The sequence below is a fragment of the Drosophila miranda genome, chromosome XR (assembly GCF_003369915.1).
Source record: "Drosophila miranda strain MSH22 chromosome XR, D.miranda_PacBio2.1, whole genome shotgun sequence".
NCBI classification, from domain to species: Eukaryota; Metazoa; Arthropoda; class Insecta; order Diptera; family Drosophilidae; genus Drosophila; species Drosophila miranda.
This window is the reverse complement of record NC_046674.1, coordinates 23,941,877-23,966,366: the sequence shown is the minus strand read 5'-3', so window position 1 is coordinate 23,966,366 and position 24,490 is coordinate 23,941,877. Positions and strand designations below refer to the sequence as shown.

The 24,490-nt window shown below is 46.7% G+C and overlaps 5 protein-coding genes across 5 annotated transcripts; 1 reads left to right on the top strand and 4 right to left on the bottom strand.

The window, feature by feature from the left end:
* Window positions 1–12,350: 12,350 nt before the first annotated feature.
* LOC108151604 (probable cytochrome P450 316a1) lies at window positions 12,351–14,264 on the top strand. Its single transcript, XM_017280291.2, has 4 exons — window positions 12,351–12,756; window positions 12,813–13,245; window positions 13,303–13,853; window positions 13,918–14,264. Exons 1-4 carry the CDS (start codon window positions 12,600–12,602, stop codon window positions 14,244–14,246), a joined length of 1,470 nt encoding a protein of 489 aa, XP_017135780.1. The 5' UTR covers window positions 12,351–12,599; the 3' UTR covers window positions 14,247–14,264.
* A 9-nt stretch (window positions 14,265–14,273) lies between these two features.
* Window positions 14,274–17,183, bottom strand: LOC108151603 (cytochrome P450 4d8). The gene is made up of 4 exons (XM_017280289.2): window positions 16,989–17,183; window positions 15,411–15,864; window positions 14,782–15,341; window positions 14,274–14,716 (listed from the first exon to the last, which is right to left on the bottom strand). The coding sequence occupies exons 1-4, from the start codon at window positions 17,143–17,145 to the stop codon at window positions 14,364–14,366; spliced, it is 1,524 nt and encodes a 507-aa protein (XP_017135778.1). The 5' UTR covers window positions 17,146–17,183; the 3' UTR covers window positions 14,274–14,363.
* A 1,178-nt stretch (window positions 17,184–18,361) lies between these two features.
* Window positions 18,362–19,788, bottom strand: LOC108151606 (carboxypeptidase B). The gene has a single exon (XM_017280292.2). It carries the CDS (start codon window positions 19,744–19,746, stop codon window positions 18,607–18,609), a length of 1,140 nt encoding a protein of 379 aa, XP_017135781.1. The 5' UTR covers window positions 19,747–19,788; the 3' UTR covers window positions 18,362–18,606.
* Window positions 19,789–20,388: 600 nt separating this feature from the next.
* On the bottom strand, window positions 20,389–21,842 carry LOC108165278 (zinc carboxypeptidase-like). Its single transcript, XM_017301313.2, has 2 exons — window positions 20,985–21,842; window positions 20,389–20,915 (listed from the first exon to the last, which is right to left on the bottom strand). The coding sequence occupies exons 1-2, from the start codon at window positions 21,761–21,763 to the stop codon at window positions 20,453–20,455; spliced, it is 1,242 nt and encodes a 413-aa protein (XP_017156802.2). The 5' UTR covers window positions 21,764–21,842; the 3' UTR covers window positions 20,389–20,452.
* A 2,039-nt stretch (window positions 21,843–23,881) lies between these two features.
* On the bottom strand, window positions 23,882–24,490 carry LOC108151607 (cuticle protein LPCP-23). Its single transcript, XM_017280293.1, has one exon. It carries the CDS (start codon window positions 24,488–24,490, stop codon window positions 23,882–23,884), a length of 609 nt encoding a protein of 202 aa, XP_017135782.1.

The window sequence follows — 24,490 nt, the reverse complement described above, 5'->3', positions numbered from 1 at the left end:
GCCACCAAGAGGGGCGGTGTGGGGTGGGGGCCTGCAACGTTGTCTGTGCGCCTTTGCTCTTTTGACGCTGATAATGCAATTTCCGCCAGCGCCATTTTGCCCCAGCCCTCGCGTAATTTACTGTTGTGCAATGTTTCATTTTTGTTGTGCGCTTTGCGAGCCTTTAAAGCAAGGATCCGCTCTCCGGAGTAACTGTGGCACAATCAACGCGGCAAGTTTCTCCTATTTATCTACATAGAGTTAATTGAAAGCATTCAAATGCCAGATACAGAGACAGAGACACCAACAACACCGACTGCGTGATGTGTCAACATCTTTTGATGCCACATAATCCTCCTCCACGCCACGCCACGCCACACCATTCATTCATTCCGCCCCACAATACGGGTGGGAGTAGTACGGGAACATGTCTCTCCTCTCCGTCTTTATTACAAATTGGTTTTTTGCAACAACCACCCACCCACACACCCACTCGCATGTTTCGTGCGCAATTTGCACCACCGAAATGAGTGTGGAAATGTGGAACGAGGGGCAGAAGCAAAAACCGACCAATACTCTCTACAAATGTGCAGAAAAAATAAATTGCAGCACACGGCTAACCCACCTAACGGTGAAATGGTGAAATGGTGCTGTGGCAACGTGTCCTGTATACCTGTATACCTGTGTCCTGTTTGCCACGTTAACAAACTGAAATCGAAAGTTTGACTGCGGTCAACGCTGGGCATTGTCATTCTCTATCGGTTGTGTCTCGCTTTTCTCCCTCCTCCGACTGACTGCTGACTGTCAGATTGAATGGTTTATGTGTGACACCTTTGACCGGTCACAGAGGTGCCACAAGGGCAGGCCGCTCTCTGCCAGACGATATAAATTAAAATTCAGCTCGAAAGCCGAGCAGCTTTAAGCCTCCGCCACATATCGGGAGGCTTGTGGGGCTAAAGGGCTTCGAATTGTACTCTTAGGTTTACAGGCAATAAAAACACCTTTGATTTAAATAGATAAAATGGTGAATAGTTTATCAGTTTATAAGAAGGATGTTCAGGAGGACACCCGTACGGATAGCTTAATCTAAAAAGCCTTAAACAGCTCAATGTAAGTGCTCGTATAGGGTAGGTTTTAATAGGGCTACAAATTGTATATATCTTTACAGGGTTCGATTGCAAAACTTAACACTCAACGGCTTTTTGTCTGAAGGGAAGGCAATTCGCAGGAGAGAGAGTGTCCCCTGCCATCAGCTGGGCTGTCCTATTCCTTCATGATCATACAGTTCCGTAAACTCCGATTTAAAAAAAAAACACCCATACTGATTCATACACCTATAAAAATATCATTCTTTGGGACTCATTTTCTGGCAACAACCTTAAAAGTGTATCATTCCGGTATTGCTCAGCATTGAAATTCCCATCCCTGATTTCCGGGTCCTTTCATTTGCCCGGCAAAAGTCACGTGGCATTCATAATTCTTAAAATGGCGCCATCAGAAATTATGTAGCAATGCTAAGTGCACCCCAACATCTGTCCCTCGCCCTCTGAATGGGGTGGGGGCTATACGTGACCAGCATTTGTCGCACGCCAAAGTATGCTGCGATTTTTCGGGGATCAGAATGGGATGGGATGGAATGGGATGGGATGGGTCCTTCATTCTAGCTGGCCAAACAATGGGGAATTGATTTTGGTTTTCGGCCAAGTGCAAGCTGATTATGGAATTAAAACATATTTCTGTCTCAGAGCTTAAAACTTTAAGTGGCAAAGGTTGTCGCTGCGTTCTTGGTACGTGACATTCTTTTCCTTTCGGAGTTTATCACGTGACAAGTTTTCCAGCTTTGCGCTTATTTTCCACACTTCCAAAGAGAGAGGACGAATGCGTTTCATTTTCATTGTGGGAGAAAAAAAATAACTTTTCACGTGTGTGGGAAAAGGGAAATGAATAAGCAAGCGAAACTACAAAGAAGTTAACTGCAAAAGCGAGCTACGAAAGTAAGCTTGGGTTACAAAGGAAAGCCAGATAGAGAGAGAGAGAGAGAGAGAGGGAGAGATGGGAAGAGGCAAAGGCTGATAAATAGCGTTGAATGGAAAAGCTCAAGGAAAGAGGAAAAGGAAAAGCACAAAAAAATAAACAATTCGCCTTTTGAAATGCTAAACGTGAGAGAAAACACAGGGAAACACAGGGCCAGGGGCACTCTTCACACGCCGTCTGCAAGGACACGGCCCAGGACCCGGACTCGTGTATTTTTATTAGCACATCGGGGACACGGATACGGATACGGATGGGGATGGGGATCCGTTTATCTTGTTACTTGGCACCCGCTCAATGCCAAATACATTTATCTTGTCGTATTTATTTTGTACCACATTAATTTCGCTCGTGTTTGAGCAGAAATTGACTTATTTGCATTCGGTTTAATTTGTACGAACATCAATATGGCATATACGCTATAAAAAAATCCTCCCCCGAAAAGGACTGCAGGGCAGAGCAAGGGAACAGGCAGGGGTAGTGGTTGCCAAGGGGATGTGGATGCTGCGGCTTACACAGCCACAGGTGTTGCAAGTGTCAAATTTGTGATTGATGGAAGGCCGAACTGGGCTGAACAAAAATTATGATATTTATTTTTAAAAGTGATTCGTGCAGATGGGTGTGAGCCAAAAAAAAAGCCAGATTTAAACAAATCTTGGAAAATCACTCACATTTTGGCATACATAAACGAAAAAGTGAAATTTCGAATATTTGATTAGCTTTCTAAGTGATTTGCTTATGATATTCTGATTTTATCGTTGGACATAGAATTATGTATGCACGAGTGCCTTTCCTTCCTGGCAATTTCTTTTCTTTAGAGCTGAAAGGTTTTTTGAATGATTAAAAATATGCTTTCTTATGCAGGTATCTTTATAGGAACAATCGGTCCAACAGCAAATCCAAAATATTCTAGAAAAACACTTAACAAGCTGGTCTTTTCAGTTCTGTGACTTTTTTTAGACCAGTCATTCTCATGACTCTCTCATATTGGTGATTCTTCTTCAACTCTTTTCCTTTTTTGTGGACATTTTCTCAATTTCATGTTGTTTAAAGATACCCACAATCTTGAAAATCCATTCAATATGTAAGCTCCAATAGTAACATCGGAGACCAATTGAAGCATTTTCATTTAATGCCACTTAAATAGAAATGAATAGAAATTTTCAAATGACAAAATAAAGTATCAGCCACAGAATGGCGTATTCCAAAGCCAAATGAAATAATATTAGCCACACGGCCGTGGTGCGCTTCATGGAACAGCGACGACAGACAAAATGCATTTTTCATAAAGCAGACAGCGATACGTGTGTGTCTGTTGCGGGAGCGGGAGCGGGAGCTGGGAGGCCAGGAAGATGGGAAGCTGCTTTGTTTGGGGCTGAAGTTGGGGGCCAGCAACAGCAACGAGCTACCTGTAGACGTCTATCGACAGCCAGCGGCCACGGCAGAGAGCACAATGGAGGATGGAGGATGGAAAATGGCCGAGAGCGCAAAATGTCAACCGAAATTGCGATTGCGTTAAAACTCTATAAATACCAGAGTAACATGCGACAACAGCAACAACTGCGAGTCCGGCGAGGACATGCTGATGCGGCAGCAACACAATCTAATCCGGTTATTGCATTTTAAATGCGCTACAAGCTCTCACTCTGGTCGGTCCTGAGCAATAACAGGGATAGGGGCAGCGGCAGGGGCTGGGTCAGAGTAAGGAGCAGCGGCAGGAGCAGGATCCTGGTCACTCCACGCTCTCAATTCATTTTCAATTATTTTCCTAGGCAATTACTGCTGGCTGACATTTGAGCTCTGCGTTCAGTTTGCGTATGTTTTCCAAGAGACCATGTCGTTTCTTGAAAATCAGAATACAGTATCTCTATATACTTTATAAAAAATACAAAAAAGTATATATTCACTGTCGGAAAAATCAGAATACAGTATCTCTATATACCTTATGAAAAATACAAAAAAGTATATATTCAATGTCGCAAAAAATATCCAAATTACTGTTGAAAACGAAATATTTGGTGCTCCCGTTTACACAAAGCTCAAGATTTGTCCGTTTTCAAAACGGAAACACTTTTCTAACGAACAACAAAATGAATCTTAAGAAAAAAGAAAAAAATATAAGACTTGTTGATGTATTAACATAAATTTGAGACCATTATCAAGGTAATTTAACTCGTGCCTTCTTTATAAATATTTGTTCTCTAACCTAACCTAACATTTGGTCCTTAAACCATTGATGATTTATAATAATTGGTAATCGATAACAGAGGATGTTGTGCGCTTAACAGTACATAAGAAAATGTGCCACAAATGTGTGAAAACGGGAGCACCTTAAAACAAAAACGAAACTTTTTGGCTGAAAACGCAAAAGTAAGTGAAAACTGGAGCCTGCCTGGTTCTACCATAAACGGTCACACTGATCTGCAGCTTGTAATGCGCTTATCTAGGAAGCCAGCCAGAACCAGCACTGGCACAAGCACCACATGGAAGAAGGCCTGACCAAAACCCCGATTGCATGCCAACTCTTTCAAATTTTAATGCAATTTAACAGCATATTAAACAGCAGGAGTCTGCGGTCGGAAGCCACAATGCTGCCAGTCTGTTGGTGGGCGTGTATCTGTGTGTGTGGGAAAGAGTCCTGCAACAGTTGTTAGTGCTTGCCGCAAAATTTTAGTGGAGCAGAGGGCGAACTTTCAAATGAAGATAGTAGTAGCAGGACCTCCTGCCTCCAGACCTGCTCTTGGCAGCAAGGTGAATAAGAAGCTGTTGAATGTATGTGTGTTAGTGCGAGTGTGAGTACCAGAGCATTCAGGGTATTCATGAACTGGTAGAATGGCTAATCAATTGCGCGCACATTGAGCACAAATCAAATTACAAACTTATCGCGTCCAACGATTTTTGCAGAAAACTTTTCAAGCTTTCCACTCTCCTCTTTTTCTGTTTGAGATCAACTTTTGCTCAATTTGATTTTTCAACAAAAAGTAGAACTTTTCGTCTTTTTACCTGCCCTTTCGTGTGCGTCTATTCGTACTTTTGCTTGTCGTTAAACAAACTTATCCAATAAAACTTTTGTCAACATTGATTTAAGGCTAAAGAGGATGCATATTATAGGAAAAATGCGGGGCGGATGGACAGGGGGGCTGGGGAGAAAGAGTGGTAGGAAGCTGAAAAACATTTGACATTTCGTTTTGCTCTTATCATGTGTCAAAAAATGTTAAGCGCAAAGGGACTCAGGCAGGGTTGTCATGTGTCCTGCATATTTATCTGAAAGTTTGTCTGAGAAGTGTAACCCCAGTTTTCTTTTGTTCGTTTCGTGCAAGAAAATCACAGTGTAGATAGACATTATCTAATGGATTCCATTGACTATTCAATGCAGCTGGCAACCCTGGCGCACACACACATGCTCTGACCCAGTCACACACCCACACCACGGGGCACGGTACCCAACGCTTATTATGTGTGCTTAAGCCAGTTTTTGCCTTGTCCTCGAACAAACAGAAAGTGTTGGGGCATGCCGCATAAGTAGAGCAGTCCAAGACAAAGTTTTCCATTGCAACCTGATGCTGCTGCCGTCGTTGTTGCTGTTGCTGTTGCTGTTATTGTTGCTGTTGCTGTTGCTGTGGCAGGAATGCATTTACAGTTAGCTGACTGCGGTAGCTTCTCTTTATCCACTTCTACTTAATACTTTAATAGTTGCAAAAGTTTGCTCAGCACGGGCTTAAGTAGCTCTCCTCGCTGCTAGCCTCACCTCGCCTCGCCTCCGCTCGGACTTGGACTCGGACTTGGACTAACTCGGTTTGTCTAGGGTAGTGCTTAAAATAACTGTAAAACTGCCAACATAAATCTGGCCGCAACATCTTTTATGTTGCCACTAGCCCGAAGTTAATGCCAGCCACGTGAGCATCTCCCGATTAAAGACTTAAAGTGCACTCGACTCGCCTCGACTCCTCCACGAGGTGGAGGGCAGTGGAAGCCCAGAGAATGAAGATTAAAAAGTTGAGCAGACAAACAACAAATTGACGCGTATCTTTTGCATATTGAATAAAAGTCAAATTGTGTTTGGCATATTAAGCGGGACTCAGTCGGAAATCGGAGTCTGAATCGAAAATCGAAAGCAAATCTCTGCCAAATCCCTGTCCTCCTTCTCATGGCCTCTGCTGTCCTGTTCGTCGGGTGGGGAAAAGTGATTTTTCTTGTCGGACTTACGGCTTAGCGACGCAGCAGTTTTCACTGCAAATTCCGCGATTCTGGCCAATAAGTTTGAACAAGTCTGTGGGAGTCGGGAGTGTCTCCTTGCCTAGTTGGATGTCTTGAATATTATTCAAACTTGATGCCCAGAAAATGGTGGGGGAAAGCTTTAAATATTTTTGTTCTGTCATTTGATAATCTCTGCCATCGAATCTGCTCGCCTTTTAGTGGAATGCAATTTGGTTTCTTCATCGAATAACAACTGTTTGCTGGCTCTTTGTCCGACTCAAAACTGTTGACATTTAATTACTCGCTTTTCGAGTATGCTTTATGGTAGCTATCGGCCATCGAAAATATGTAAAATAAATATTTTTCTGGCTTTCGCTGTAATTCAAGCTTATGGAATGTGTGCGCAGCTCCGAACAGGACACTGCGAAAACCGCAATATTTTGTCAAATTTCATGAGCGGTTGAACGGCGAGGTGTGCTCCAAAATAACGTATTGATAATGCACAAACATACAAATGTATCAATGCATAATATTGCACAATCAATGCACGTACAGTGTTCTCGAATTTTTCAGATGAATATGATAACAATTGTGAAGTTTTCTTTTGATTGTAACCTCTGAATCTACTCTCGGAGGACGAATGTTGTACACAAGGCAATAAATTGTATAAATATTCCATAGACAGGCAGAATGCACAAGTGGCAAGCGGCAGCCTGGACGCTAATGAGCCAAACGCAATGCAAATTGATAGCCCGTTTTTCAGCCACACCCTGTCCACACCGATGGCCTCTCCGTGGGCTGACTTAAGGGATTAGCATCATTATGCACAGTTTATTTGTTTAAATATATACATATTTGTGTGTGTGTTTGTGTGGGGGTGTTAAATGTAATTTCATGTAATTGTTTTTAATTTCCATGCATTTATAATTCAACATTCGCGTGGCGCTTAGAGGGCCGCGACTCTTCACGCTGGAGTCCCATGGAAAGCTCATTTGCGTTCCGGCTGCAGGCTATGAGTGTCCGTAGTGTCCTCGAGTCCTCCGTTTGGGGCACCGAGCTCCGACTCCGCTTGGGGGGAGGCTGGTGTAATTATGCAAATTTTTAATGAGTGTGAAAATTGCCTTTTCAAGCAACAAGTATTCGTGTCTTGGTCCGTGTTCTTCCACTGGGAGCTCATTGACAGCGGATAATTCCCTTTGACCCACAGCCCCAGAAGCCAGGAACCCATTTACCTTCTGAATCCTGCTGCTTCTGCTTCCTGATTGTGATTTCCGCTTCCTCCTCTCAAATCCTTCCCATGCGAGAGAGCTGAGCGGAGTTGACTGCTGGCATTTGCTCTTTGGATTTAAACAGATTTTGTCAAACTAAACATGAATTTGCACTTTTATTCACATACTCGCATGGCTGTGTGTTCGTCTGAAAGAGAGAACAGCACGAGAGAGTGAGAGTGAGATGGGTAGAGAGGGAGAGTGTGACGAAAGCCGATTTGATGCCCTCTCACATAAGTGGCCCCCCCGCATTACGGTTAAGCCCTTTCAGACCCTGTTCCGCATATGGCGAAGAGTGAGCAGCGAATGGGTCTGAAATCGTACTCATCCAAGCTGTTAAATGGAACAATTAACAGTTTGCAGAGCACCGGATTTTCATGTGGTATGAGTCCCTCGCTTTAGTTGAATAAATGACTGTCGGGCGGATTTCAGCTCTTAAGGAGATCACGAAAGCGTGTGTCTATAAATATTATATTTTAGCAATAACCATAGAAATAAAATGAAAAACAAACAAACTCCCAATCGAAGGAGATCCGTTACTGCGTATATAAAGTACATGTGGATCTATGTACCACGGCAAGAAGGCGGGCGCAGGTCCCAGTGCCGTGGGGTGAGTTCGTTGTTCATAAAACTCAACCAGCAGTTCTCTTCTGGTCGCTACACTCTGACTATCGATCTGAAAGCTCCATAAGACCGATTCTGCTAGGCAACAGCAGCTTTCTCAGCAGTGAACAGGATTCTAAGGCAGGATTCTTTCAGTGTATCCGCCTCCGTCTGACTACTTCCTGGACAAAGAGCGCAGAACCGCAAGCGCAAGAACCGCGATCACATGAAGACGTTTAAGGAGCTGCTGACCAAGAAGAAGGCACTGACCCGCTACCAACCTAAACACCAATCCCATTGGCCCAGACGGAAAGGAGCAGAAGTTTAAGGCTGCCAATGCTATCTGCTAATCTGATAGATGATTATCAATATCGATCAGAATCGATGGCATGTATGGAAGGTACCTACAAGGTAACTGTCTTCTTCAATTAGGCCAATACATCAGTACCCATACATATGTATATGAGGATTCCTCCTTTCTCTTACACAGACACATATGTGTGTATATGTTGTGTGTACATTTATCCGTATATGTATCCACGAATAGTGTCAGAATGCAAATGCAGATTTTTAAGCCTTGCGGCAGCTTTTGCGCAAACAGATTGTAAACAAATAAATGCTGCCAGCAGACACACTTGCACACTCACTGCCACACACAGATGCCACACACGCATCCATATGCAGACATTGAGGGGTCAGCGGTGGTACACTGAGAAAAAAGAATGTTGGTAAATCAGAAATATACTCTCCAAATTGTCAGCAGATGGTCAGAAAGTCATATATTTCTCCGAGTGTAGGGTGGTCAGTTTCGTGCCTGAAATGCCGCTGGGGACATGGGCAGGCCTGCCTTGTTGCCAAAGTTATTTCATTCAATATTTTATTTTACATTCATTTTACTCAACATGGATATGGATTGTGAGTATGTATACATATACGAGTATTTATTCACACGCGTATGAGTATGTATAAGTGTACCTATGTATGTGTATGGCTGTAGTGCACACTTTGACTCTGGCGGAAACCTTTTCCACACTTAAGTGGTTAAATTGGCTGTGATAAATTGTTGCAGAGTCAAAGTTGTTGCCACAGCGGCGCTGCGGGGCGCCTCAAGTCACATGTGGAACGGGGCAGGGTGGGTGGCGCGATAAGCCCGCAAGGATATACTATGTATGTGCATAAAAGTAAGAGGCTCTGACTCCCTCTCTGACTCATCTGCTTATTCATGGAGTGCCGTGTGCCTGCCGTTGACAGTAATCATAACGCAGTCATCAGCTAGCATTATTACAGCTGCCTGACATATGACATCTGGGAACTGGGGATCTTGGTAGCATGGGAGCTTAAGCTACGAGTATGTAGGATAGTGGGCTATTAATATGCGAGTGTGTGGGCTAATAGCACACCCGAACCGGGCCGAACCGAACCGAACCGAACCGAACCCAATGTCATAATGGGCGATGGCTGATGGCTAATGGCTGATGGCTAATGGGAGGTGGGCGTGCCTGAGACTGATGGCATCCTTTTTGCGGCACTCGCGAATTAAATGTCTAGCCAAATGCAGTTTGTCTTGATTAAGACTGTGTCCCATCGAGAGACCTTAAAGTTTCTAGCGAATTCCGACAATTTTCAACAATTTTCAGTTGCTCGAAAGTCGGTGGGAGCCCAGTAAGCAAATTTTCGCGCTTATCGCCCCACTCATATCAGACAATCTTGATGTGCATATCACTTTTATGGGCAATTCATGCAAAATGCTTCCTGGTGCCAGCAAACAGCGAGAAGCTACCGCCACCCGTACAACAATGCCAACATCGACAATGGCGAGAAATATTCCGGACCCACACGGTCTACCAAATACCCTGCATACAAGTAAATGGCCGTGATACAACTCATGCCAGTTTTGGAGTGACTACCATTAGGAAGTACTTTCATTAAACCCCTTTTCCTCCTTCACATGTTACCATATCTGAGTTATATATTCTTTGTTCCCGATAGGGCATAGTATGTGTCGTATTGATCGACCACTCTCAGGCGGTTTTATGTCTTTTCCGCCTCAATTTTTTTAGCGGTGACTAGTGGCGTGCCTCTCGCTGACAGCCCTCCTCCTGGCCATCGCCATCGCCATCATCATCGTTGTCCTTGCTGCGGTGTCGTGTGTGTTCTCGTTTCTTTCTCTAACTTGCCGGCTGACCAACTGCATTTGCAATTTATAGGCGAATGTGCAGTGCGTTTCGAAAATATCAGCCAGCTGTATATAATTGTATCTGCATATATGTTCTTAGTAAAGCCAATCTCTTTTATATAAATTGCTTTAAATCCATCATTGGATGGCCTTTTAGAGTATTTTTCGAATATGTAAACCGTCTTAACGCTCTGAAACTCACTGTGACGGTGCATGTATCTGTGTATCTACCCATCTGGCGGTTTTTGTGCCCTTGGAGGACAGAGGCAAACAATGGGAATGTAAATTGTTGCTATGTCTTTGTTTTAATTTTTTCGCCAGCTTTCTATCCTGCCTTCCAGCCAGGAACTAGGCGCATGTTCTGGAGGCCTGTGAAAGGATTTGTATCCTGCTGCCGTTTTCTGTGCACCTTTTTCCCTTGTTTTTGCAATGCTATTTTTTGCGTAAACCGCAACAACATTCGGACTTTGGCTTTTTACTCGTACGAGTAGTTCGCTTAGTTTTCATTGTCACCGCTGTCGTCGTCGTCGTCCTGGTCGTCATCGTTGTCTTGGTCGTTGTCATAGCGCAGTCATCTAATTTTTTGTTCATTTGCATACGGGAGAACAGGGCCAGGATGTGTTTGGTGTTTGCTGTTTGCTGCTTGCTGCTTTCTGTTGGTCACGTGGCTGTTGGCCATTGCACTCCGTTTGGGGCTCCATTCGAGTTGTTCATGACATTGACGTATGAATTCCTCATAAATACATGCAAACACACACTCCAAAGTGCCGGGGATAGGGATATGGCCAACCTGGGAGTGCTCTATTCTGGGGTTCACCGACCCACAAAATCCCCAATAAAACTGGCTTCATTAGCCACCATTAGCCGGCTTTGTTTGCCCCAAAATGAAATTGGGCAGAAAAGTACTAGAGATACAAAAGCAAAACTGTAGCTGTAGCTGTAGCTGAAGCTGGACACATGGCCTCCAGTGTTGGATGCGTGTGGTGTGTCATTAAAGTTTCATCAACGCCGCAAAATGAAAATGGAGCACTACACACAGCACTCAAGGCCCCTCAACTCCTCAACTGCTTAACTCCTCAACTGCTCAGAAACTCTGAGCCCAGATCCCCAAAGGGCCGCAGGGCAGAATGGGAAGGCCGCCTGATATTGTCATTACATGCTTCAAGGATATTTCCTCTGTGGCGTAACCGAGGCAAATGTACTTTTGACAGTTCAACTCTGGAAAGGGTTGAGAGCTGACCAACCCTCGCCGTGACCCCGACAACCACAGTCCACAAAAGATTTGTTTGCCAGGACAACAGCTGCTTTTGGGCCCGGATAATGCCCGCTGGCCAAGTGGCAGCGGTCTGGGGAGACGTTCCCCGTCCCCTCCTCCCCGACAATTGCCACAAATTGGTTGGTTTAATAGTTCTGAATCTGTTGCGAGTCCCCCATCAGCAGCAGCAGCAGCAATAAATGTTAGGTAAGTATTTAAATATTTATTAGCAAATTCCGTGCCACAATCTCGATGGTGTATCTTGTGTCTCGTATCTTACAGATGGCGCACACATCACGCCCCCATCTGCCTCCTCCTACTCCTGCGCCTCCGCTGGGTATTGGCAATTTTCGTCTTGGCCAATCAAGTTGCCTTGTTAGCGCGCATTCGATGTACATACATATTTTTACAGAGGTTACAGAGACACTCTTTTGATTAGCTCTGAAGAAGATTTTCGGGGTTCCAAAATGATCTTCGATCGTAGAAACCAATCTTCTGAGTAATTTCCCCTAGAATTGTGCCAGTAACAGTTTTAGAAGGTTAATTTGAGTCGATTTACACAGCTTCCAGAAAACATAAAATTCGACTATTTATTCCTGCCATCATAGCAACATGCTGCTGGCTATGGCAACATGCTGACAAAACACTGGCAGCACACTGGCAACATCCTGTGGAACGCATGTAGCAAATAATTTACACAACATTTTGTGGAACACAAACTGGAACGCATTTGAAAATTGTCATTGAAATATTACAATTTATAATAGATAAGGATAAGGATACTTGTATTTTAAACCTCCAGCTGCTTCTAAAATAAATTCACATGCTTTTCTCAATTCAACATATTCTTCGACATATCTGTCCTATCGAGAAAAGTAAAAACTTTATGAACTGTCAAGGATTTCATCAAAATTCCATCCCTGGCTGGAACGATTTCTCAAATTAAATAAGTACACCGTTTGCCAGTGTTTTCCACCGATAAGAACTGCCAAATTTTGTGGGCACTTGAGAGATTAGTGACACCAATCGGAACGGCCATAAAGGGTTCGATTAGCATAGAGAGGAGCGGCTCCGTGGCTCAGTTGCAACCATGATCTTGACCACCACATTCCTGTGCTTCTGCGTGGCCTCGGCCATCAACTATTTCAGGACGCGCCGGCAGCGTTCGCTGATCAAGAATCTCGGAGGACCCTTCTCCTGGCCCCTGCTGGGCGCGATGCACAAGCTGCTGTTCCTCAAGCCGCAGAGTAAGTGGCGCTGGAGGCTCCTGCTGGAACGTTTCTGTTCTGATTTGGCCTGTTAGATTTCTTCCAGCGTAGCCACGAGTATCTGACTAAGTACGGAGCTGTGACCCGCCTCTGGGTCTTCCACAGACTCTTCATGCCGCTGGCGGACCTCGAGCTGGCCAAACAAGTCTTGCAGAGCGAGCAACATCTGGAGACGGGCTATGAGCTGATGCGGCACTGGCTGGGCGGCGGCATTCTCATGTGCGACAAGAACCAGTGGACCCAGCGTCACGGGCTCATAGGCAGCATCTTTAACAAGGGAAACATGCTGCCGCTGACGGAGCTGTGTCGCCAGCAGGCGGTGCTACTGCAGCTGACACTGGCGGACCATGCAGAGCAACGCGATGTGTTCGATGCTTGGACGATTGTGGCACCCGCTGTGCGGGATCTGATGGTACTGACCACTTGCGGCGTGCGCCCCAGCGAGGGGTATTCCGAGGCCTTCACTTGGTGAGTGACGCGCCCCATCCCATAGATTCCTCTGAGAGCATCGCTTCTTTCCCTTAGCCTCACGGAGATCTACCGAAAGCGATTCCTGAGCTTGCAGTCGGTGAACCGCTTCACCTTCTGGGTCAGCTCTCCCCTATTACGGCGGCGACAGGCGCAACTCATCAAGCAACTGAATGACGAGCACAAAGAGCACATCGATCGATGCCGAAGACTGCAGAAGCAGGAGGAGCAACTCAAGGCTGGAACCGTGGTGGTGGATCGCATTGAGCCACTGCCTGCGCAGTGGCATCAATCACTGCTGGAGATTCTGCTGGCCAGCAACCATAATCCCGAAATCACGGACGACGACATCTGTGCAGAGCTGAATACCTGCAACTATCTAGGATACTTGCTCTGCAGCTCGGCCCTCTGCTTCTCCCTAGTCACGATTTCCCGGCATCCGGCTGTTCAGCAGCGCTGCATGCAGGAGCTACGGAAGGCTCAGAGAGAAGACCAGAGCTGGGACGTGCGACGGCTGCCCTACCTGGAAGCCGTGCTGCTGGAGACGCTGCGCCTCTACCCACCCCAAGTGATTGTCGGCCGCCACTTGACCGAGGATATGCCCTACAGTGAGTGCTCGTATGAATGAGATACGATATATCTTTGATCCGATTTTCGTATGATCCCCAACAGCTCATAGCGAGGTGGGGGACGGCACTCTGCCCTTTGGCGCCGAGATATATGTGAATCTCTTTGAAATGCAGCGCAACGAGGAGCGCTATCTGAATGCGAGCCACTTTCAGGCGGAGAGATTTCTGGATTACCCGCCAGAGATCTACAGCTTCAGCATGGGTCCACGCTGCTGTCCGGCCAAGCAGTTCAGCATGGTGCTGCTCAAGACCCTAATCGCCCCAATCCTCTCAAACTTCGAGCTGCTGCCCTATGGTGATGCCCCTCGCCTCGACTTACGACTCTCTCTGGGCTCTTCTAATGGCTTTCAATTGGCTCTGAAGCCACGATAGGATCACAAGGATGGACACGTTTAATAATACTGTTTAATATTTATGAATATAATTTGGAATGTAATAATGTAATGTCTTAATGCACGAATGCATCAGATCAACATCTGTTATACCTTTTCATTGTGTATCGTTGCGCCTGCGCATTCCCAACTGGAAGCCCGTGTCCGAGCGCAAGACAATGTTGATGACGCACTCGACGGGCTCGCCCAGCGGCAGCAGCTCGTACTCGCGCACGATCTTGGCCAGCATCATCTTCATCTCCAGCTGTGCAAACTTCTGGCCGATGCAGTTCCGTGGCCCGGCGCTGAAGGGGATAAAGGTGAAGGGCGAAAAGCGCTCCCCGTTCTCGTGTCGTTCGGGGATGAACTCTTCGGACTGGGGGAACTCGTTTTTGTTCCGCTGCATGCCATAGATTCCGATGAGAAACTCAGATCCGGCCGGAATAACGCCATCGCCGTACTTGGAGTGGCCTGCAAGAAGATGGGGAGCAGTACAGCCTGGAGAAAGCACTCTATTTAGTAAACTTGACACCTACTGTACTTGAAGTCCGTTTGCAGCTTTCGTCCCACCAGGGGCACGGGCGGATACAACCTCAGCGACTCCTTAATAACACACTCCAGGTACTTCATCTCGTTAAGATCGCGGATGGTGACGGGCCGCTTGCGATCGGTGCCTATGACCCGGAATATCTCCTCCAGCATCTTCTCTTGAACCTGCGGATGACGCGCCAGCACGTGCAGGCAGAAGGACAGGGCGCTGGAGGTGGTGTCGTGACCCTCGAACATGAAGGTGTCCACCTCCTCGCGGATCTCGTCATTGGTCAGCGGCCGCCCATCGACAGTGGCCAGCAGCAGTACATCGAGCAGGGCCATCCGTCGCTTTCTGCCCACATCGTCGTCGGGAGACGGGCTCAACTTGGACCCCTGCTGCTCCTCGAGTGTCCGCCGGCGCTCCTCTATCACCTTGGTGGTAAAGTCGTGCATGGTGCGGATGAGCTGCGTCTGACGCCACTTCATGTACGGGTGGGTCAGCGTGAAGAGCAGCTCCACCTGCAGGTAGATGGATATGAAGCGCCAGCTCAGCAGAGCAGTGCACCTGCAATCAGAGACTAATCAGTTGGAACGGGGTTCTCTGCTCTCTCTGAGGATGGATGGATGGACTCACTCGTTGACTGCCTCCGCGTAGGGAGTGCTGTCCGCAGCCTGGGCGTGGATTTTAGTGCCCATGGCAGTCTCCGCAATGATGTCCAGGGCTGCCATGCAGACGGGCCGGTAGACGTCGAAGGTCTGGCCATTGGCCCGAGGGGCCAGGCGCTCCACACAGACGTTGGACTGCTGGTCAAAGACCTCCACGAACTGTTCCAGGATCGAGAAGTGGAAGGTGGGTGTGATGATCTTGCGGCGCTGATGCCACACCTTGCCGTCGCTCAGGAGCAGCCCATTGCCCAGCCACTTTCCCAGGACCCGGTACACGGGATGCTTCACCAGATGCTCCTGGCTGCTTAGCAGCTGCTCGTTGATCTCGGAGTCGGCGCTCATTATCAGCAGGCGATTCAGAATCCACACCCGCTGCAGCGGTCCATATTTGCGCATATTCTCACCGCTTACTTTGATGAAGGCTGCGGTTGGAGAAGAGCAGGAAAAAAACATTGATGATAACTTTTAATCGCTCAAGGCAGCGTTATCATTAACTCTTTAGTCAAAAGATTTTTTAAGCTCATAAATAATTATTAACAGTATTAATAGATATGCATATGTGTTCCATAGTTCACCAGAACACATCTGGGGGGTTCTGGTCGAAACTGAATGAAAATATGATAAGGTACTGGGCTCAAGTGGCTGTTTAAGTGCTATTTACTGAAAACATAAACACCTCTTAATCTGCACTGAATGTTTGGAACAAAAAAACTATTTTTAAAGTAAGATTAAATGTTTGCTTGATAAAGGCAGTTGGTGTATATTTGTTTCATCTTTATGGTTCCAAGTGCATTGATACTGGTATACCAATAATTACAACAGAGGCTAAGGGTAGTATTGCGAATTCCTTCAAACCAATTGGCAGTCCCAAGTTCCATTTCCGCTCAAAGGAATGGTGGACGGAAATGCAATGCCCCTATTTCCAGATCTCCAAGATTGCCCTGAAATCTGTGGTTTGTTTTCTGTCTGACAGCATCAATAAGTAATTCATTTCGTTCTCAGAATATTGCCTATAGTATTGTGTGTATGTGTAGACCATTCGTTCATTCAATTAGAATCGCCGATTCGGTAGGTAATGGGAAGATTAGCAGCATTATCGTATTGTTCTATGAAGCTGCCAAAAACCAAGAGAGCATGAATTCCAAAAAGAAACGAGAATTATAAAAAAAGAGAATCCCATCTGGATTACACCTAGCTCTTATCGGTTAAGAGAGAGCAAGAGAACAAAACAAATGAATGAATATTCCTCACTATGCAGCAAAGCGTAGATTGATCTGTCTGTCTCCCTCTCTCTCTGTCAAGTGATATGCAATAAATAGTACATTTCAAAGTGTGCTCGTAAACAATTGAAAACTTTTTGTGGTTTTGTAATTGCTTTTCGCGTTCGCGTGCATCAGCGGAAAAAGGGAGAATGTGGATGGAATGGGGTGGACCTTAATCAGCGATCTACCGCCTACAAAATTCAGTTTTCATTCGGTTTTGAGAGCACTTTATCGATTATCGTTTTTACAGACAGGACATTATTACGATCGATTCAATTACATACTCTTTGGGTTCATGCTGGACATGATGTGCAGGGCTCCCAGCAATGGGGGGCACATGGGTCCCGGCAGATTGGACACGGCCCGGCGACGCTCCGCCTGGCCGCGATGGACGAGCCAGCCAACGGCCACCAGCAGTAGGACCAGCACCAACAGCAGCATTTTGCACTCTGACTCGAACAGACGATCCGCGGATCGGATAGGCCTGCAAGGCGCACTTCGACTACGACTAAGATTACGATTGCCAGTGCGAGTATCTATCTAATCGGAGTACGATTCGAATGTAAAACAAAGTGCATGCCACTCAGACCCAAACCGATAATTGAGCGGCACTTGTGCTAATCTAACCGGACTACCAGTATCTTGAGCAAGTGTAAGTAAATGGCACGATTACTTATGTTAATTATTCTCGATTCAGTGGCGATTGCCTGGCCCGTCGCGCGATAACGAGGAGTCCGTTCCCCCGGGGCTCATTGGCAGCGTGGGTTTTGTGGGGCATTTGGCCAGGAGTCGTGAACTTTTTTTTAAGTAATTTCCGTTAGAGACACTCGTGCGGAAATTAAAACATTTGCCCTGACCGGACCTCCAGAATGGAGGGCGGTGGAGGTAACAAATGGATGGATGGGTATACAATTGGATAGATGGACGGTCAGCTGCCGGAGCAGCCTTCGAAAAAACTAATTAACAGCAGTTTCCTGGGCCAGGCAACTTTGACTTTGTAATGGCTTTTTATTATTTTTAAAATACTCGTACCTCGTACCGACCAGTATCTGTATCTACGGGGTGGGAGAGAGTATAAATGTGGGCTGCGACAGGCGGCGGTCAATTGTAGACAGAATGTGAATTTTCAATTTTCACAATGACTTTTATAAATAAAATCCTTGGATATCTCGTTTCGCATTCGTTTCAGTCTAGGTCTTTGTCTCGATTTCTGTTTCTGTTTCTGTTGCTTCGCTGCATCGGACAGAAAGATTTTCTGCATTAATTTTGCATATTAAAAATGCAATTTGTTGCGTTAATTGCAGCATGTGAAATGCATCCGACAATGCCAGTGATATGCAAGTCCACCGTGTATGTACGTACGTACATGCAATATGTACATATGTACATATCCACCAGACGAAGCAGCCAAGTCACGTTGATAGACGAGCAGACAACGCGGCGTATGCGTGTGCGTATTGCGAGAATCGACTGATGAAGTGAATAAGGGAAGTGAGAGACGGGGAAGAGGGTGAGACAGCCCATGGATGGATATTGAAATTATTTCAAAGAACCCCAGAGAATCCAATGCCGAAAATATACAGATTTCCGGGGGAATTTTAAACTTAAAGTTGTGTGAATTCACTTGCCCTAAAAATAACAAACATTTGTATAAAACTTGTGTATTTGTGTAGTGTATGCATAATAGTTAAACGGCTTTATTTGCAAATTAAGTGTTTTAACAACATGCAATGCAATCGTTATGCATTCGATGGATCATTTCAAACCTGTTTCAGAGCTCGAACGTAACTAAGTTTATACAAAAATCTGTGGAGTCAGCTTACAGCACACGGTGGTAATATTATCATTAAAAAAAAACAACACCAGTCTTTCTTTTTAATTATAGAAAACATATTCAATTATTTAACTAGTTAAATGGCTGGCTACGTATGCCAAAAGTGTGCTCAGTAAACCAACAAGGATGTTTAAGTCCTGACTCCCTGGCGCCCTATTGCTGACAGGTTTTCTTTGAATCGCAGGTATGGCTCTCCCGGGTGGATACTTCTCAATGGCCTTCTCGGCCAGCGCTCGTATCCCCACCCAGGTCTCTGTCGTCAGCCTTCGGATGGCCGTGGGCGGGGGAAAGAACTTGTACTCCACACCAAACGCCAGGCCCGACATCTCGAACACAAAGGACAATGGAAAGCCGACCTTAAAGGCGTAGTCTAGGCTCGTACCGCCCACCATTCCGCCGTAGTAATAGGCCTGCTTTGGCTTGATTTCTGTACCCGTTTCCCTCAGTATCCTGTCCGTGGCGAACCGAGCAATCTCCTTCAGCTCGTGATGGTTCCTTGTGGGGGAGGACTCGTATACCCACGGATAGAACATCGATCGGTTTGCTGTGTGCAATGAGAGGTACATTGTGCCACTCCCGTTGTCCACCAACTCATGCATTATGTCCCGCACTAGGCGGGCCTCCGCCTCGGAGAACGGCTCGCTGCCGGCGAAGGATTCGGTGCAGGGATCTGCCAGCTCGGAATATCCCTGCCCCCAGGCCACATCGAAGTTGCGGTTCAGATTGGTCCCGAAGCACTGCCTCCCGTTCGGGGAGCGGTTGTTGCGCCACCACCTATCTGAGTTGCGAGAGAACTCGTAGCCATCCGGATTGGCCAGCGGCAGTACGATCCAGTTAAAGTTTTTCAGTAGATCGGCGTTCTCCTTGAAATTGACCACGAGCTGGTGGATGGCATAGAGCGCGGCCATGGGGGTCATCCATTCTCGGGCGTGCAATTCTGCATCCATAAAGATTGTTCTCTTTCCCGGCACCCCATCGCCGTTCGATATGGTTATCGTCTTCAACATGCGGTTCTCATAGGTCCGGCCTGCATCCTTCAAAAAAACCCGATTTGGGTAGTCCTTCGCGAGGGTATCCAAGTAATCCATCACCCCCTCGTAGCTGTAGTAATCGTTCAGATCCAGTTCTATCGAGCCTACGTTCCGCAGCTTCGCCGAGGGTTCGACGCTGGCCACGAACAACATTATCGCACACAGAGCTCTCCGCATGTTTCCAGAGAGCGAGAAGCAGCGGAACTAGCTCTGTCCTCGATCATCGGCGCTATATATAGCATCGTTCGCCGATGGCCGGGCATCAGGAGAGACATCTGTTTGGGGTCGAAGCTGCAGTTACCCTCGACACTCGAATGGAAATATCAAAATACTACCATTCATAATTAATATGACTTATCTGATTGATTAATATTATAGTCCTTGTCTTTCATCAGCTGTAGAGCAAACGAGAGTCAAGTCAAATATACCCTGGACACTAGAGCTCACTTTTAATCCAATTGAATTCACCAGAACTTCCCAACGGATTCTTATTTGAGATTGGGCTCTGACAATTGATAAGACTGTAGATGAGTTCCCATGAATTTTCTCGCGGGGAAAGTGAATGCCGATTGATACTTATATGTTTATATATAGTATGTCCATAGCTATAGCTTATTCTGATGTAATTTGCAAAGTATAAATCCAATTCGAACAGGTTGAGTGTATCCGACGATGCAATGTGACGTTTGACAGGCGCGCCACTCTCTCGAGCATCGAAAGATAAATCAAATTCATTGGAGTTTTTCCAATCTCTCTGAGCGCATATTCAAAAACACATACAATTATAAATTTCATTGCCCTTGTTTCTTATTTGTTCTTTATTCGTAATTCTAAATATTAAAAAAAAAAAAATTTTTTTGGAGCTGATCAGTGATTATCTCTACTAAATCACTGCCAAGGCCAGATATGCCAGAAGGGCACTGAAAGTGGCTGCGGGAAGACCAAAGCTCCCAAATACAGATGGGGCATCATTCGTGGCTGGGGCACATGTCGAATTGGCGTGTTTCGAGCCATCAGATGGTGGATTGGTGGTGTTGGAACTGCTTTTACTGGGGCTATACATTTCGAGCGCCCCCAACGCCAGATGCATGACTCCCTCCCAACCCTCCATGGCCTGATGGGTGATGAAGGTGGTTTTGCTTTCAGCCTCCGCTCTCATCTCGGGCATCTCAAAGGCAAATAGCAATGGGATGCCGACTTCGTAGGCGTAGTCCAGGCTGGTGCCGCCAACGCCGTCGTATCCATAGGCCAGGCTGGGGACGTACACCGACCTCGTCTTTTCGAATATTGCTGCACTGGCCAATTGAGCTATCGCATGAAGGAGCCCATCCGCCTTGCCTGTCTTCCTGAAGTGAGAGAGAGCGAGAGAGAAAAAAACTGAGCCAATTTCGAGGTTTAATATATGTAGAACTTACGTATCGAACACCGAAGGATAGAAGATAGACTTGTTCTCTGTGTGCAGAGTTATGTAGAGGAACTCGCGTTTCGTCTCCACCAGATCTCGCATGAGACCACCGACTGCCAAGGTTTCCAACTCGGAGAATGCGGAGCTCCCTGGATAGTATTGGCTGTGTGTTGGGGCATCTTCCGTCAAGTTCCAGTGCGTGTCATAGTTGCGATTCAGATTGGTTCCGTACTGGCCCCCGTGCGGGGAGCGGTTCTTCTGCCAGAGCTTGAGTTTCTGCACCAGCGAGTACTCGTAGCCATCCGGATTGACCATGGGCAGGACGTACCAGTCACACGACTCTAGGAGTCTGGCATGCGCATCCTGATTCACCACCAGCTCGTGTACAATCTTCAGGGCCACTGTGGTGGTTATCCATTCGTTGCCGTGGGTACCCGCATCCAGCAGGATGACCTTCTTTTCCGACCTCCCCTGCCCGTCCGAGATCTTCACGAGCTCAACGGATCGGTTCTCGTAGGTGGTGGTCAGCGACTGGCGGGTCACTGTGCAACAGTAGGCCTGGCTCAGGTTTCTCAGATACTCCATCATGCCGTTGTAGCCGTAAAAGTCCTCCAAGTTGAGTGTTGGTGTTGGTTCATCCTCCAAGTCGAGCTCTGTTTCATCTTGCAAGCCGAGTGTAAATGTTGGTTCATCCGCCCAGTCGACTGTTGGTGTTGCTTCATCAGGCTTGGGCAAGTCCATGGCGGCTGCCACAGCGATGCAGAAAAGGAGACACACAACTCGCCACATGCTGCCACAAAGTTCGACCAGTTGCACTGACTTGCTTCCTTCATGTAGCAACCCTTATATAGGCTTGTGTCGCGCAGAAACTATGTAATCGTATCAGCATGCACTAAATATCCAACTTGGCATGAGTGCGTCAGTTTTCCAGGGAATGCGAGATCTGCACTGGCTGAATCAGTGGAATCGCCAATAGACTCATCGTGCGTATGCGAATGCATATATCCGCCAATGACTAATCCTTCCCCACCCGCACAGCCCCAAAGATATGTGTATCTAGGACAAGATCCACGAAAGCCTCACTGTATCTTCTTGTATATGAAACACTTTCAGCGTAGGATCCACTAATTGAGATAACATTTTCTAGGTTCTCCGGAACAAGCAGGGAATGTTAAAGAAGTTGTCTCTATTTCGTACATTTTTGTGCTCCAGTTTTATCTCGGATTACGGCTTTGCCATTTTGCGGTTTAAAAAGCCATTAAAAAATGTAATTATGTTGATAAATACGTCTTACTGGGCATTTTTTTGCATTCTTATTTTGCCGGCTTTCCTTTTGGCCGTGGCGGCGATGTGGATGGCGATGCGAATGGTCATGGGGCCATGCTGGCCGTGATGGCCATGAGGATCCGGACAAGGACGGAGCAAACTTTAGCCGCAACAACTAAACAAAAACAGCAACTGACAGCACGGCCTTTCTTCATCTCTGCTTTCGCGCTCTCTCCCCGGAGTTTTTGTTGGCTGTTTCAACTTTTGAGCCAACAATTTACTTGCCTTGGCCCGGGCCAGGCAAATATTTTATCATTGCGCCTTTTAGCACTCAAGTGGCGGACAAAAGTGGGGGCTTCTGGGTATCCCGGACTATTGCATTTAAGCGGAGTTTATGGCTTCATTCTGCCATTTGCTCATTTTTTCAATTTGCCTCGCCAAAGGGAGAGAACAGTGCCCTCCAACAGTGGCTGGACCCCATTCTGGTAATCATTTTGGCCATTACTTTGATGGCCAGCTAATGAAGCTATCATTTATGCAAAACTATGTGGAAAAAACTTTGAACACAAATTGACTATTGACTCTCACGGCGATGGCCGGGGCTCTGTCCTTAGATCATTCTTTGCAAAATTAATGAGGCTGCAAAAATGTGATTTCAATTTCCAGATTACGCCACTCGAGCACAGCAGTTGTCCAGGTGCATAATTTACGAGGGCAGGGGGAAATATTATTAGTTCATAAGCTGTGTCAGTCGATGGCAGCATCCTGATTCCTGATTCCTGCTGGCTGCTGGCTGCTGGCTACCGCCTGCTTCCTATCCTGCTCTCTCGGATAGATCCTTGGACTGCGAGCCATGCGAGTCACGTAGCTTCCATGTCCGATTTTTAAGTTTGCGCTGCACAAATCACGTACCCCACTGGCTTTCCATTGCCATCCGACTGGCCCGCAACCAGGCACGGACCGAACAAGGACCCAAGCTAATGTCCTACTTGGGGCTATTTGTAGTGCACTTTGTGTGGATTTTTATGATTTGTTTACGCAGCCTCCGAACGTGGGCGATAAGCACGGAGCGGGCCGCAGGCAGGAGCATCCGGAGACCAACTCCTAGCCAAGCGAAGAACTCGTGAACCAGGTCCACCGGGATGCGGACGGAAATGTGAAAAGATTCCTACATTTACATCTGAGATATGTCGCTGAGCCACGTCACAGTAGGGTATGAAGACAAAAACATATCAGCATTGCGATCTACGAGTACAAGATGCATTTCTCTGTACTCTACTATAGCTCTTTTGAAAGCACTTGTGAAAGATGAATTACCCCATACCTCAAGTTTACATTGAAGCTCCGGGACTGCTTTCGAGCTACCCATTTCAATTAGTTGCAATCAAAATTTGAAATCTATCTTTTAGGATGGAATGTGGAGCGGGCATTTGAAAGCTCGAAGTTCGGGAACACTTATGAGATATTTTCAAAGGAGCTACGTATATTGTGTTCCAAAAGCTATCGATTGCAGTTTCATTCCTGCAAATCCATCCATCATCAAAGGTACTCTCACTGAGAAAAATCTTCAAAGAATTTCTTTCAACGCACGATTTAATTATTAAAATTAATTTAACAACTTAGAGAAGAAAGATGAGTCCCTTAGAATCCCCAATGGGTGCCGAAGCCATCGAAGCTCATGTGGGAAACGGACTCTGCCGGTGAGTAGTGGATGACGGCGGGCTGAGCTTGGTGATAGACTGAAGCCTGAGGAGCAGCCTGATGGTAGACAGAGGCCTGAGGAGCTGCCTGATGGTAGACGGCGGCCTGAGGAGCTGCCTGATGGTAGACAGAAGCCTGAGGAGCTTCCTGGTGGTAGACATTGGCCACAGGAGCTGCCTGGACTGCCTGATGATAGACGGCGGCCTGAGGAGCTGCCTGCGTGAAGAGCTGAGGCTCCGGATGGGCGTGATGGTTGTAGACAGCAGCTTGGGCTGGGGCGGCGTAGGTCACAGTCTTGGCAATCGCCGGCTGGTAGACATTGTTGCTGATGCGAGTGTCCTGCTTGTGCACCTGGGAGTACGGTGTGGCCACGGACTTGGCGTAGTGCGAGACGGTGCCGTCGAAGCTACGCACCACGTTCTGCTGGGTGTGGGCCACGGCGTGCTCGTCGCCGTAGTAGCCGATGGTCGGCTGGGCAATGATGCCGGCCCAGGCGGGGGCCAGGATAAGCAGCAGGGAGGCGGCAAAGCTGAGGAACTGATGGGCCAT

Bases quoted from the DNA above. Each gene is read 5' to 3' on its own strand.
- LOC108151604 (XM_017280291.2), top strand. From the start codon at position 12,600: ATGATCTTGACCACCACATTCCTGTGCTTCTGCGTGGCCTCGGCCATC. The intron at 12,757-12,812 runs GTAAGTGGCGCT...TTGGCCTGTTAG, and splicing joins GCTGTTCCTCAAGCCGCAGA to ATTTCTTCCAGCGTAGCCAC. The intron at 13,854-13,917 runs GTGAGTGCTCGT...GATCCCCAACAG, and splicing joins GACCGAGGATATGCCCTACA to CTCATAGCGAGGTGGGGGAC.
- LOC108151603 (XM_017280289.2), bottom strand. From the start codon at position 17,145: ATGCTGCTGTTGGTGCTGGTCCTACTGCTGGTGGCCGTTGGCTGGCTC. The intron at 15,865-16,988 runs GTATGTAATTGA...CTCCAACCGCAG, and splicing joins GTCCAGCATGAACCCAAAGA to CCTTCATCAAAGTAAGCGGT. The intron at 14,717-14,781 runs GTAGGTGTCAAG...ATCTTCTTGCAG, and splicing joins GCAAACGGACTTCAAGTACA to GCCACTCCAAGTACGGCGAT.
- LOC108151606 (XM_017280292.2), bottom strand. From the start codon at position 19,746: ATGCGGAGAGCTCTGTGTGCGATAATGTTGTTCGTGGCCAGCGTCGAA.
- LOC108165278 (XM_017301313.2), bottom strand. From the start codon at position 21,763: ATGTGGCGAGTTGTGTGTCTCCTTTTCTGCATCGCTGTGGCAGCCGCC. The intron at 20,916-20,984 runs GTAAGTTCTACA...CTCTCACTTCAG, and splicing joins TATCCTTCGGTGTTCGATAC to GAAGACAGGCAAGGCGGATG.
- LOC108151607 (XM_017280293.1), bottom strand. From the start codon at position 24,490: ATGGCCCATCAGTTCCTCAGCTTTGCCGCCTCCCTGCTGCTTATCCTG.